The sequence below is a fragment of the Megalops cyprinoides genome, chromosome 3, assembly GCF_013368585.1.
Source record: "Megalops cyprinoides isolate fMegCyp1 chromosome 3, fMegCyp1.pri, whole genome shotgun sequence".
Lineage (NCBI taxonomy): Eukaryota > Metazoa > Chordata > Actinopteri > Elopiformes > Megalopidae > Megalops > Megalops cyprinoides.
The window spans coordinates 50570059-50582956 of record NC_050585.1 but is presented as its reverse complement, the minus strand read 5'-3'; the positions used below and the strand labels follow the sequence as shown (position 1 = coordinate 50582956).

Here is a 12898-nt window from a genome sequence, read left to right as displayed (position 1 = left end):
ATGCCGATCATGTAACGCAATGCACTCCTCCCACCTACACACCCAACTCCAGCCTCCTAGGACCAATCCGTTTGTCTCATAACAACTCTCCCCTCTCAGGACCTGACCCTCTCTCTCAGAAAAACACTCACCATGCACCCCTCCCCCCTCACTCCATTCACCTCTCCTTTCTCTGTACCCCTTCCCCACCCCAAACTTTTATTACGACAGCAAACCCCTCCCCCCTGTCCCCACTTCCTTCACTGATGCTCTGAAGTCTCAGGTCATGCTGAGAGCTCCTCTGAAGGGGCTTGTTAAATATCCCCTATCAGTTTATGCTGTAGTGCTGGAATGTGGCTTTACGCTGGAGGTGAAATCTAACTCTGACACTGCAGGGATCTGCATCCTGCCTGAAGTCATGACCACATGCACCCGTTAAGTATATGAGTATGCATATGTATAACACACACAAAGTACCCATGCACATATACATTAAGTACACGTGTATGCATACTTAAAACATACACAGAAGTACCCATGCACACATATATTAAGTAAATAAGTATGTATATCTATACACATACACACAAAGTACCAGTGTACATATACATTAAGTACACACGTATGCATATTTAAAATATGCACACCTACATTAAGTATGCAAGTATGCATATGTATACACAGACAAAGTAGCAGTCCACATATCCAATAAGTACAAGTACACATATGTGCAGCATGCACACCTACATAAACACAGTTTCTATATATAGTTATGTGTATGTATGATGTTTCCTCTTGAATGCTGTGGTCTGCGTTGGGATATTTGTACATGGAGTCATACGATGTAAGGATATGTGCGTGAAACCGATTCTGTTTTGCCTGTGCCCCAGGGTAACTGTCCCAAGGTGAGCTCCATCAACGACCGCAATGACTGGAAGGTGGTGAGGAAGGCCCTGACCGTCATTGGCTTCAGCGATGAGGAGGTGGAGGTGAGGCGTGTGACTCACCTGAGATTTAACACTTGATACCAGCTGTGGGGGAAAAAAATAATGCTATAATCACACATCATATACCCAATAAAAAGCACCCTTTGCATAATGACTCCCCCATGGAATAACCTGGTAATGGGACAGTGTGATATTGTGAATTCTGTTGCCATTCAGCTGTTAGTCTGCTGTTATTTGGAATGCCCAAAAGCCAATGCCCCCCCCCCTTTTCTTCCAATTTGGAATGCCCAGTCATATCATAGAAATGCCACTCATCATCACAACCTCAGCTAGCAATCCAAGCTAGCACAGCCATGAGACGGAGGAAGATGTTTCGTATGCAGCTTTATGCAAGCACTCTGTGGCCACCTGATTGACCAGCAGGGGTCGCTGGTGTGCGATGAGCCGGACAAACCCTGGCTGGTCCATCTGCCCCCTATCCCTGCGAGAACCAAGCCAACTTACAGGCTCCCGGTCATCAGCTAATGACACAACCCATGATCGAACCCAGGCTGTAGAGTTCAGCTTGCGCTCAAAGCAAACACCTTGACCCCTGACCTTCTCAGAAGCCCTTGAGCCAAGAGAGTTAGACAGAAGGGTGCAGTCTAGCCATGAAAAAGCCAGCTAAAATTCAGGAGAGCCCTAAAGCACTGACACAGTCTGATTTGTTTGTCGTTGGTCTTAACTGTGGGTCATTTTAATTGATTCCTGTAATACTGATGGACTCTGCTGGGCTGCACACCATAGATAAGAACTAAATTATTCCTGAATATGAACCAGTGCGCAAATAAAGATTTCACTTTCTTTCCTGTCATTCCCCAAGCAATTCCTTTTTTATCTCTCACTGCCTTCTCTTCCCTCTCTGTCCCTCCCTTACATCTCCCCCCTCCCTCCCTAAATAAGAAAAAAAGTTCTCAGCTGACCTTCCTCTTTAAATAAAGTTTAAATATTCTCCTCCTTTCTTTTTTTCCTTCTCCCTCTCCTCTCAGGAGCTGCTGAACATCATTGCCAGTGTTCTTCATATGGGCAATGTCCAGTTTGCAGCAGAAGAGAGCGGCAACTCTTTCATCACCACGGAGACGCAGATCAAATACCTGGCGAAGGTGAGGGGCACTACAGTTCACCTCTGCACAGAGGCGCTGGCTTTACATGCAATGTAATACTAAGAGCCTGCTAGATTACCCGCGTGTCATCCGTACACACACCTGAACACACGAGGGCCTGGCTCTAAACACTGTTAAACTAAGAGCCTGTCTGGATACACACTCCTGAACACACTCCTCTGCACACACTTTAACACCTTTAACAGCCTGTCTGTTCTACACACTTCAACACAAGTGGCTTGCCTAAGCCTCACTGCCAGTCTCGGCCTGTTTGGTGTGATTGGATTGACTTTTGCTGGTTTTTTCAGCTGCTGGGTGTGGAGGGGTCAGCGCTGAAGGAAGCTCTCACACACAAAAAGATCATTGCCAAAGGAGAGGAGGTAGGTACGACCCCACTAAACCAGCTGTGTTCACTGAGTGCCTTTTACAAGGAATACAGCCCTGCAAGAGTTTTACTGGGAGTGTTGTATATTCTGCCCTCATCTGGCTCATACTGATGTGTGTACTTCCCCTTGGGCCCAATTTTTAGGTGATTACATGACCTTGAGCGCAGATTATGATCAGGCACCTTGCATGAATGACACATTGAGCAGTGTTTTATGTGGATCAGTGACCTCACTGCCCTTGCAGTAGATTACTGTAATCTCTCTCACTGTCAGTTAAGGCACAGTTTATACATCTAATCTCTCTCCCAGCCCGAGTGAAGTAAGCTACATTGGTGATTGTAAGCTCTCTTAAAGGCTGTGTCAGTGAAATTACACAGTTAATGCGTGTAATTGCTCTGCGATGGAGGGGAGCTCTGGGATCAGTGTGTGATGACTGATGCTGTGTGTTTTGCATATTTCAGCTGATGAGCCCACTGAACCTGGAACAAGCGGCCTGTGCTCGCGACGCCCTGGCCAAGGCTGTGTACGGACGGACCTTCACCTGGCTGGTCAACAAGATTAACCTGTCGCTGGCCTTCAAGGTGCGGCCCAAGCTCCGCTCCGATTGGCTGTCCTCTCCCCCAGCTTTGCTCCGGTTGGCTGTCCTCCCTCCTATCTCCGCTGAGTCCAGCATTCTTAATGCTGTCTGTAATGCTCTGCAGATTCTGGGCCTGGATTCTTCTGTTCATCATACCCGGTTGATAAGACTACTTTTCATTTTATTGCATTACATTTAATTTACCTGACGCTCTTCCGGAGTGACTTACATAGATTGCAGTTTTACACGCTATACATTTATACAGCTGGATATTTACTGAAGCATTTGTGGGGTTAAGTACCTTGCCCAAGGGTACAGCAGTAGTGTCTAGGCGGGGACTTGAACCCAGCAAGCTTTAGATTATGAGTCCTGCTCTTGACCACTGTGCTACATAGCTGCCTATGATGAGACAACAGAACATAGGTAGATTGGCACTACTCCATGAAAATTAGTGGTTAAGTACACTCGGAGCTTCATTGGCCATATCTAATTAGATCAAATCAGAGTGATTCCTTTAATCATTTAGGAGACACCCGTATCCAGCGTGAGTTTCAAAGCACTGGAAAATGAAGTCCAAAAATCAAAATCAGTGTAACTCCTTGAAGTTGCCATCACTGTCTGAAGTCAGGTGAGGTACATATATGGATATCTACATTTTTACTGTAATTTGGCATATCATTGTATGTCTTCATTTTAAGTGCAGCTATGCAACTCTCAGTTGCTCTGATGATACGCATTTGAGAGTACTTGGTTTGCTTCTGTTTTGTATCTTTAGCGCCCCCCTGTGGAGTGAGAATTACACTGTAATGTCTATTGGGTACCATACATGTATTGGCTTTTGTCTGCTGCGAGCGGATTAACTTCGTGCGGACTAATACACTTGCAGGGTGTCAGGTGTTATTTTCAGTGTCTGTTTGGGAGAAGGGTGGGGGTGCCTGTGTGTGTGTGTGTGTGTGTGTGTGTGTGGTTTTGTGTGCGGTTGTGTGTGTGTGTTCAGAGCGTAACCGTACGCATTATGTTTTTGCAGGATGAAGTCTACCACACCAGTAAGAGCGCGGCAGTCATTGGTCTCCTGGATATCTATGGTTTTGAGGTCTTCCAGCACAACAGGTAAGACACGCCATCACCTTGTGTGCCACATACAGAGCCTCGCACCCCTACACTGTCCTGCCCAGATGTGCTGTTCCCCCTGCCTCAGTCTGTGTGTGTGTGTCTGCCTGGATTTTACAGCTGCTGTCTTACCCTCAGAGGGCCTGCGGTACAAGGATGATGGCTAGTGACACACTAATAATAGGAATAATAATAATAATGATAAACAGGAAATATATGCATATCCAGTTTCTCCAGATGTTACCCAGAGAGAAATATATCAAAAGGAATTAAATATGTGCTTGCTGTTTGTTTCGAAAATAAACTAATAATAAACTATTCTTATCCAGTGATGTATTTCAGATGGATGATGTAGTGATTTTTACATTGTTTTGAGCTACAACGTAGTCTGTCCACTTTCTGTGTGGTCTTTTATTAGACAGAGGCAATAAAAAGAACTTTGAAATGCGAGCTGACATTTTTCCATTCTGGGGACTCCTTGAGGTGGGAGTTGTTATGCGCCCAGCATTCCTCATTAAAATGAGTCTGAAGGATGTGGGCGTGTCTGACTGCCCGGTCCCCTGATACAAGGAGGCACAGTTTGTATTTGAGCTGGTGGGAACTTTTGCCTGTCTGCTTGAAGAATGAATAGAGTGACACGTTCTTAGAGTTCAACACGTTTAAAAATATGATGAAAAGCAAAATGTTATTAAATACAGGGCTGCATTTCCCTGTTCCCCTTCATTAACATGGAAAGTTTTGTTTTGACTGCAGGGGAATCACTGAATTTCTGAGTTCTGCAGGATGATTCAAGCTGGAGTATCAATGAACAGGATGTCCTTGTTCTGTATATCAGATATAGTTTAATCTCTGATATAATGTGCTGTGTCTCTCCGTTTCTCCGTTTGGTGACGCTGTATGATTTTTTTTGTCCTGTCTCTGGTGTGTTAATAACAGTTTGTCTCCCTTTTCGATGTTGCTGCGTCACTGATGACTCGTCTCTCTCGGTTTGTGTGTCTCCCACCCTGCAGTTTCGAGCAATTCTGCATTAACTACTGCAACGAGAAGCTGCAGCAGCTTTTCATTGAGCTGACGCTGAAGTCCGAGCAGGAGGAGTATGAGTCTGAGGGCATCACGGTGAGGACATTAAATTACTGTTGTTGGCGTTTAGCAGGTTCTCTTATCCAGAGCGACATACATAAATTGCAGGTTTTTACAACAGACAGCCGGACATTTACTGAGGCGATTGTGGGTTAAGTACCCAGTAAATATCCAGCTGTATAAATGGATAACATTGTAAAGAACTGTAACCTATGTACGTTGCTTTGGATAAAAGCGTCTGCTAAATGAATAAATGTAAATGTACCTTGCCGAAGGGTACAGCAGCAGCGCCCCAGCAGGGAATCGAACCGGCAACCCTTTGGTTACGAGTCCTGCTCAGACACTATGCTATACTGCTGCCTACACTGCCCCCTGAGAAAGAGGGAGAGGGAGGAAGAGAGAGGGATAGAGAGGGAGAGGGAGGAGGAGGGAGGGAGAGAGAGAGAGGAAGAGTGAGTGCACCTTATCCCCTCCATTTCATCAGAGCTCTCTCTCTGTTCTGTGCGTCCACAGCTGTCGCCAGTGTTAATGAAAGTACTTTTTTTAATATAGTAATGTCAGGCAGGGAGGGGCAGGATAAAGGAGTGGGCGAGGTTCATTTTCATGGGGGGAGAGAGTGCGAAGCGAGTCCGGCTTTCAGTCAGCGCTTTGATAAGGTTGTGACCGCAGCGGCACCACCGAAGCCTGTTCCACTCTGAATCACAAACAGAGCGGGAGAGACAAGGCTGATTGTTCGCCAGTGTGGGCTCGGTGATGTTCATGCTGATTTGTTAACATTTTCCAAATTCTGGAGATATTTCGCAGTGTGACAGTAAATGTTTATGGCAGCGCTGTCGGGAATGGAAAAAAAAAAAAATGTGTCCTGTTTTTCCTCTGACTTAGTGGGAGCCGGTGCAATACTTCAACAACAAGATCATCTGTGACCTCGTGGAAGAGAAGTTCAAAGGCATCATCTCCATTCTGGTGGGTGGGATCGGCAGTGTGTCTGTCTGCCTTCACCTATCTCAGCCTGTCTGTCAATATGGCCTGGGGTTCTCTGTGGACTCCTGATCCCCTGGTTTTTGAAACTTGAGCTCTCTTTTCCTCTACCCCTCTCCCATCCGCCCCTCTCTCCATCCTTCCCTCTTTCTCGTTCTCTCTCTCAGGACGAGGAGTGTCTGAGGCCTGGGGATGCCAGTGACCTCACCTTCCTGGAGAAGCTGGAGAGCACTGTGGGAGGACACGCCCACTTTGTCACGTGCGTTTCCCCAGCGGATTGAGAGTGTACAGCACCGGTCAAAAGTTTGGACACGCCTGATTCGGATAACGGGAAACATGCATTCAGACATTTCGATCTAAAAACTTATAGCGAATAAGTATAGAATATATGTATATAAATTTCTTTCCAAAAAAATATATTTTTATAATTAAGTTTTTGGCTTTGAAGAATCTAAATATAAGATTTTTAATTTGCTTAACACTTTTTTGTTGCTGCATAATTCCATTTGTGTTATTTTATATTTAATGTCTTTACTATTATTCTAACATGTAGAAAATAGTAAAAATTAAGAAGAACCCTTCTATGAGCAGGTGTGTCCTAACTTTTGAGTGTCCTGTACCTCTTATTCTCACAGGCATTACAACTAACAGGGATACAGTTGCAGTTGTGTCATTCTTTAATTAGGTACCTGCCATCAGAGTGTATATTTTATATGTGTATTCCTTGTCTGTGTATGGAACTGTATTTTCATTACATTACATTAAATTACATTACATCATTTAGCAGACGCTCTTACCCAGAGCGACTTCCAAATAAGTGCATCACTATGCTAAGAGTAGTTATCAAGAAGTCTTACAAGAGGTCAGTAAGATACCGAGTTGCTAGGTGCTAAACTAGTGTAGAGTGCTTTTTTGAACAACAGTGAAAACATCTATTTTCAGCGCACAGTGACTGCAGTTGGCAAGGCTGTGAAAATCACTGCTGCGTGTCTGTTTCAGCCACAAGCTGGCGGACGGGAAGACCCGCAAGGTGATGAGCAGGGAGGAGTTCCGGCTGCTGCACTACGCAGGGGAGGTCAACTACAACGTTAACGGTGAGGGATGCGGCCTGTCTGAGCGTTTCCCCAGATGTGAGTCTGTCTGCCAAAGCGGTCCAGGGTAGGGCTGAAAGGACAGGCGTCTGATTGATTTCGCTTTGGACTAACTGTTTTCTTCCTTCCACCTCTCAGGGTTTTTGGACAAGAACAATGACCTTCTCTTCAGGAACTTGAAAGAGGTAAAGAGGTTGGAGGAGGTTGAATCAAAAGGAAATAGCCAAACCACACAGCTGCCTGTATTTCCTGTGCGTCTTTTGCATTTTTATTTTTATCTGCTTATTTAACCTTTATTTTGCCAGGGTAGTTTCACTGAGATTAAAAATCTCTTTTTGAAGAGAGACCTGACCAAACATAGGAGCACGTGAAGTTTCAGTTAATGACACGTTTACAATACGAAGCATAAGGCATTATGGTTTAAAATAAAACATCAGTTTACACAGTGCAGTTTGCTAATGCTCAGCAAAAGGTGTGGTGCTACTATAGCTTAAAACATTTATGATCAGTATCATTTATTACTTTTTGTTGTGCTTTTCCTGAGGAGAATTGAGCTGAGTGCTTTTCTCTGAGCAGGTGATATGCCAGTCAGAAAACAGCATCCTCACCCAGTGCTTCGACAGAGAGGAGCTAACTGACAAGAAACGTCCTGAGACGGTGAGCGCAGGCATTTACACGCACACGCACACGCACGTGCACACGCACACGCACGTGCGCACGCATGTACACATACATACAATTGTGTGCACGCATACGCACACGCACACACACACAAACAATGCAAGCTGTTGATATGCTGCATGTTTGTTACCATGGTAAAATAACGTGTGACAGAGGTCACAGAGGCAACGGCCGGTGCCCACGCGCGCAGGAATGTCCTGACCCCGGCGATCACTCACAGGCCCCACGTGCAGGCTCCGCCCCCTCCACCCACCGGGCCAGAAGCCCATTGGTCACGAGTGGGTGGCGCAGAGTTATTTGTTGTCCGTTTGCCTGGTTTCTTTGTTTGGGCTCCCTCCACCAACGCCGCGACTGCCGGATCTGTTCTTCCCTGCTCTCCTCTCAGTCTCTCCTAGCTCGCTCCTCTGCGCCTCCGGCTCTCGTGGATCTCTCCGTTTCCCTCTCGCTCTGTCTTCTCACTTCTCTCTGTTTTCCTCTGTGACCAGGCTGCCACCCAGTTTAAGAACAGTCTGGCTAAGCTAATGGAGATCCTCATGTCAAAGGAGCCGTCCTACATACGGTGCATCAAACCCAACGATGCCAAGCAATCAGGTAACGCACGGATTCATTTGCATGTAGATCACCTTCTCTCACCTGTTTGTGTCTCACTCTCTGTTTCTGTGTGTGTCTCAGCCGGTTTTTGCGTATATTAGCATCCACAGATGTCCTCATACATGGGACACCTCTGTTCTCTTTCTCAGCAGAATTCGTTAATCCATAGTACAGTCTATATTTTTCTAATCACTGTAGTCATGGAAAGGATAAGTGATGATTTTTTTGGTTGTCTCTGCTCTGCAAGCAAGTTGTGTCATTGGAAATCAGAACGATCCGATTAAGTTTTTATTCTGTCGTTTGACTAAATAGCTGTGTTAACGAGGTACATCCGTGATCATAGTCTGCCTGTTGTTCATAGATCTGCTCATCGCTTTTAGTAGATGTTGACCCCCCACTGGATCTCTGCTCCCCTCTCCCTGCTCCCTCCCTCTCTCCGCAGGACGGTTTGATGAGGTGCTGATCCGGCACCAGGTGAAGTACCTGGGCCTGATGGAGAACCTGCGGGTCAGGAGAGCAGGGTTTGCGTACAGGCGGCGCTACGAGGCTTTCCTGCAGAGGTGAGGCGGGGCCCGAGCTGACGGGACCTGCAGCCGTGATTTGCACAGAATCGGTGCGCTTTCCTCCATCGGCACAGCTGTCTCCCAGGGGCAGGGCGGTGGGATCCTCTGTCCTCCCACTCATCTGCTTATCTGAATGCTATAGCACATCATCCGCATGTCATTCGCTGCTCCTCCACATAAGAATTATATTTTAGATTCTTCAAAGTAGCCAAACATTTTTTTTTTTTATGGAAAGCAATTCATACATAGGCTTCAACTTCACGATTTATATTCATATTTACGAGAAAAAAATTCACGCATTTAAGCGTAAGTCTCTAGATCAAGATGTCTTTGAATGCTTGTTTCCCCATTATCTTAATCAGTTGTGTCTGCCAAATGAATAAATGTAAATGTGAATGTAAGTTGTCTTTATGTCAAGTCTCTGTTCGTTGAGTTGCGCAGTTCATGTTTTCTGTATGAGAAGAAGCCATGTGAGCTAAACAAAGAGAAGTGAGTGAAAGCTCTAACCGGGATGCACAATAGGTGTGTCCTAAAAGCCAATAGGTAGCGGCAGTGGGTGTTCACAGTTGTGGTTTTCTACCTGCCAACGTGTTCAGAATCAAAACTGAAAGGGCATATGAGATAACTGATTCAAATTCAACATTCAAACGTGTGCCGCATTAGAGCAGAGGACATGATTGTAATTTGATATGGGTATGCCTTCTGTGTGAGTCACATCTTGAGACATGTTTCTGTGGGCGTTGGCTTATCTCTGCCCTGGCTCCCGCAGGTACAAGCCTCTGTGCCCTGAAACCTGGCCCAACTGGCCAGGGCGGCTGGCCGACGGAGTCTCAACGCTTGTCAAACACCTGGGATACAAGCCCGAGGAGTACAAGCTGGGCAGGTAGGGCCAGAGTAGGGCCGGAGTGGATCACGCGAACATCGCTGTGACCTGTAAGCTGGCCCACAGCCAGGCCCCACTCCACACCACATGATCCTCCTGTTCTGACTACTCCCTCTGAGGATATCCCAGTCTCATCATATTCCCAGCTGGTCTAACTTTCCATTGCATTCTGGGATGCGTTGCGTCCCATTCTGATCCCACTCCCTTCCTGCTCTTCTGTTTTCAGTCCACCATTTTCTGCTACATCACAGTCCCTTCCATTCCACCCCATTTCCATATGCTCTTGACAGATACAGCACCAGTCAAAAGATTGGACGCACTTTTCTTCCTTTATTTTTACTGGTTTAGAATTTTAGAATAATGCTACATTACATTTTAGAATAATATTCAAGACACCAACTATGAAATAACACAAATGGAATTATGCAGTGACAAAAAAAATGCTATAAACAAACTAAAACTATCTTATGTTTTAGATTCTTCAAAGTAGGCAAACTTTTTTTTTTTTTTTTATTTCTTTTGAAAGAAGTTCATACACAGGCTTCAACTTCACAATTTACATTTGTCAAGCAAAAAAAAATTCAAGCAAGAATTAAGTCTTTAGATCAAGATGTCTTTGAATGCATATTTCCCACTGTCTTAATCAGGTGTGTCCAAACTTTTGACTGGTGCTATATCTGTGTGTGTTCGTCAGTCTGTTCCTCCTTTTCTGGTACTCCTCAGCAGGTAGCGATCCTGGAGTTCATTCACTCGTGTGGTCTTTGGTTACACAGTCCATTAACTCCATTGTTCGGTGCAAGAACAGCGTCGTTTTGCTTTCGATGAACGAAAGCTTTCCTGGCCTGTTGTTGGGATGAGTGGTTTTTCGGCAAAGGGCAGCTTCTGTTTTCGGTCCTGATTGTGTATCGTTCTGTCCCGTCTTGTCTCCGCAGGTCGAAAATATTCATCCGCTTCCCCAAGACTCTGTTTGCCACTGAGGATGCGCTGGAAGTGAGGAAGCACAGCATAGGTGAGAGAGCTGTGGAGCGGGGCGGTGGTGAAGAGCGGGGCCGTGTGCTTCAGGCTCAGACACAGCGACCTCCTGCAGCTCTGCCCGGCGGCAGCATTCACACTTCCCCTCTCTCTCCCTTTCTCCTCTTTGCCCTCAGCGACCACACTGCAGGCGTGCTGGAGGGGCTACAGCCAGAAGTCCAAGTACCGCAAGCTCAGGCACTCAGGTGAGGCGCGAGGCTCACGGCTTTTGCCGTCAGTCAGGCTTTCTCTCGTCGCCTGTTGAGTGAAGATTTTTAATCCCGCCATATCTGCAGTGTACTGCAGTGCTGCTGATCACGTGCGATAGTGTAGCGTAGTGGTGGGGAGCAGGTTTCAAAAGGTTACTGGGACACTGCTGCTGTGCCCTTGTGCAAGGTACTTAACCCACAGTTGCCTCAGGAAATATCCAGCTGTGTAAATGGATAACATTGTAAAAAACACTAACCGATGTAAGTCACTCTGGATTAGAGCGTCTGCTAAATGCCAATAATGTGAAGTAACGTCTGTAAGGTTTTCTCTCGTTACCTATTGAGTGAAGGATTTCAATCCCACTATATCTGCAGCATACTGCGATGTTGTTTATAAGCCACAGTATTTTGACTGTGTGTGTGTGTGTGTGCGCAGCCGTCGTGATCCAGTCCTGGTGGAGGGCCGTTCTGGCGCGCAGGAGGGCTAAGAGAAGGAGACAGGCGGCCGACACCATCCGCAGGTACCCACTCGCCACGCACACTGGGGGCAGGCGACATCCAGCATTATCGAGGGGCTCGTTTCCCAACCCGTGCACCAAAATTTCACTCTAAACTGTACACAACGGTCATTTTCACACAAAGTGCATGCTTTACCTGCATACGTTTGCACGGAAGCGTTTGCATAATTACGCACGCCCCAAAGCACGCGCACAAACATGTCCTTTTGAAACGATGTTACTGCTACCGCAAATTTTCATCCTCTTTGTTGCATTTTTTCCAGTTAGATACTTCTTGCATGCAGTTCCATTTTGTGACAACACACGGTTCCCATCAACACAAATACAACATTTGAAAAGAGCGTTACAGAATTTGTCACAGGTGATTTTTAACTTACCGAGGTGGAAGTGAAAAAAGACCTAGGACTTCCCCTGTGATTCTCTGCTGCTTCAGTGAAAGGGGGGATGTCTTAGGAAACCCTCAGGTTTCAGGTACTCTCTTGTTATGAGGTATTCTTCCGTTTCTCACATTCAGATTCGACCAACCATTTATGAGATGCTCTCCTCAAGATGTCCGAAGTTGCCTCAGTACTTCTGTCTCATATCATCTCAAATATATCATTTTTCCTCTTTTTCTGATGGGCTATTGTGTTTCGCTGTAGCAGCAGCGAAAGACAAATTTGCAAAATGTTGTGGAATGAGAATGTCTCAGGTAACATCTCATGCAATAACTTGTATCTTAAATATGGGTACATATCTGCACAAGAACACACAGTTGGGCTGTATTATCAGTTAACCTGTACAAATGTGCTTACACAGGTTTGATAAATTCCATTTTTTTGTGCTGCTCATAAACACAACTGACATGAGCCCCGTGGAGTTTCGCTTTCACTTGGCTTTGCCCTGTTCCAACTCTCCTGCTGCTGCCGTAGCTTCCTTTTTACATTTTAAATTTTTCAAACACCCCCCCTGGGGGCTTACAGTGGTGTGCGCTCTGTCTGTGTCTCTAAGGTTCATCAAGGGCTTCATCTACCGCCACCAGCCGCGCTGCCCAGAGAACGAGTACTTCCTGGACTACGTGCGGTACTCTTTCCTCATGAACCTGAGCAGAAACCTCCCCAAAACCGTCCTGGACAAGAGCTGGCCCACACCCCCGCCCGCGCTCACCGAGGT

The 12898-nt window shown here is 46.0% G+C and overlaps 1 protein-coding gene across 4 annotated transcripts in view; it reads left to right on the top strand.

Moving 5' to 3' along the window:
* LOC118774375 (unconventional myosin-Ic-like) overlaps window positions 1–12898 on the top strand; it is a 51430-nt gene that overhangs the window by 33522 nt on the left and 5010 nt on the right. For all 4 annotated transcript variants that reach the window (XM_036523715.1, XM_036523717.1, XM_036523718.1 and 1 more), the window contains 18 exons: window positions 870–968; window positions 1955–2068; window positions 2377–2448; window positions 2916–3035; window positions 4059–4141; window positions 5152–5257; window positions 6104–6184; window positions 6367–6458; window positions 7199–7293; window positions 7429–7475; window positions 7867–7947; window positions 8457–8562; window positions 9005–9122; window positions 9895–10008; window positions 10941–11017; window positions 11157–11225; window positions 11665–11749; window positions 12737–12896. In XM_036523715.1, the coding sequence (XP_036379608.1) occupies window positions 870–968; window positions 1955–2068; window positions 2377–2448; window positions 2916–3035; window positions 4059–4141; window positions 5152–5257; window positions 6104–6184; window positions 6367–6458; window positions 7199–7293; window positions 7429–7475; window positions 7867–7947; window positions 8457–8562; window positions 9005–9122; window positions 9895–10008; window positions 10941–11017; window positions 11157–11225; window positions 11665–11749; window positions 12737–12896 (1719 nt within the window). The remainder of the gene's footprint in view (window positions 1–869; window positions 969–1954; window positions 2069–2376; window positions 2449–2915; window positions 3036–4058; window positions 4142–5151; window positions 5258–6103; window positions 6185–6366; window positions 6459–7198; window positions 7294–7428; window positions 7476–7866; window positions 7948–8456; window positions 8563–9004; window positions 9123–9894; window positions 10009–10940; window positions 11018–11156; window positions 11226–11664; window positions 11750–12736; window positions 12897–12898) is intronic.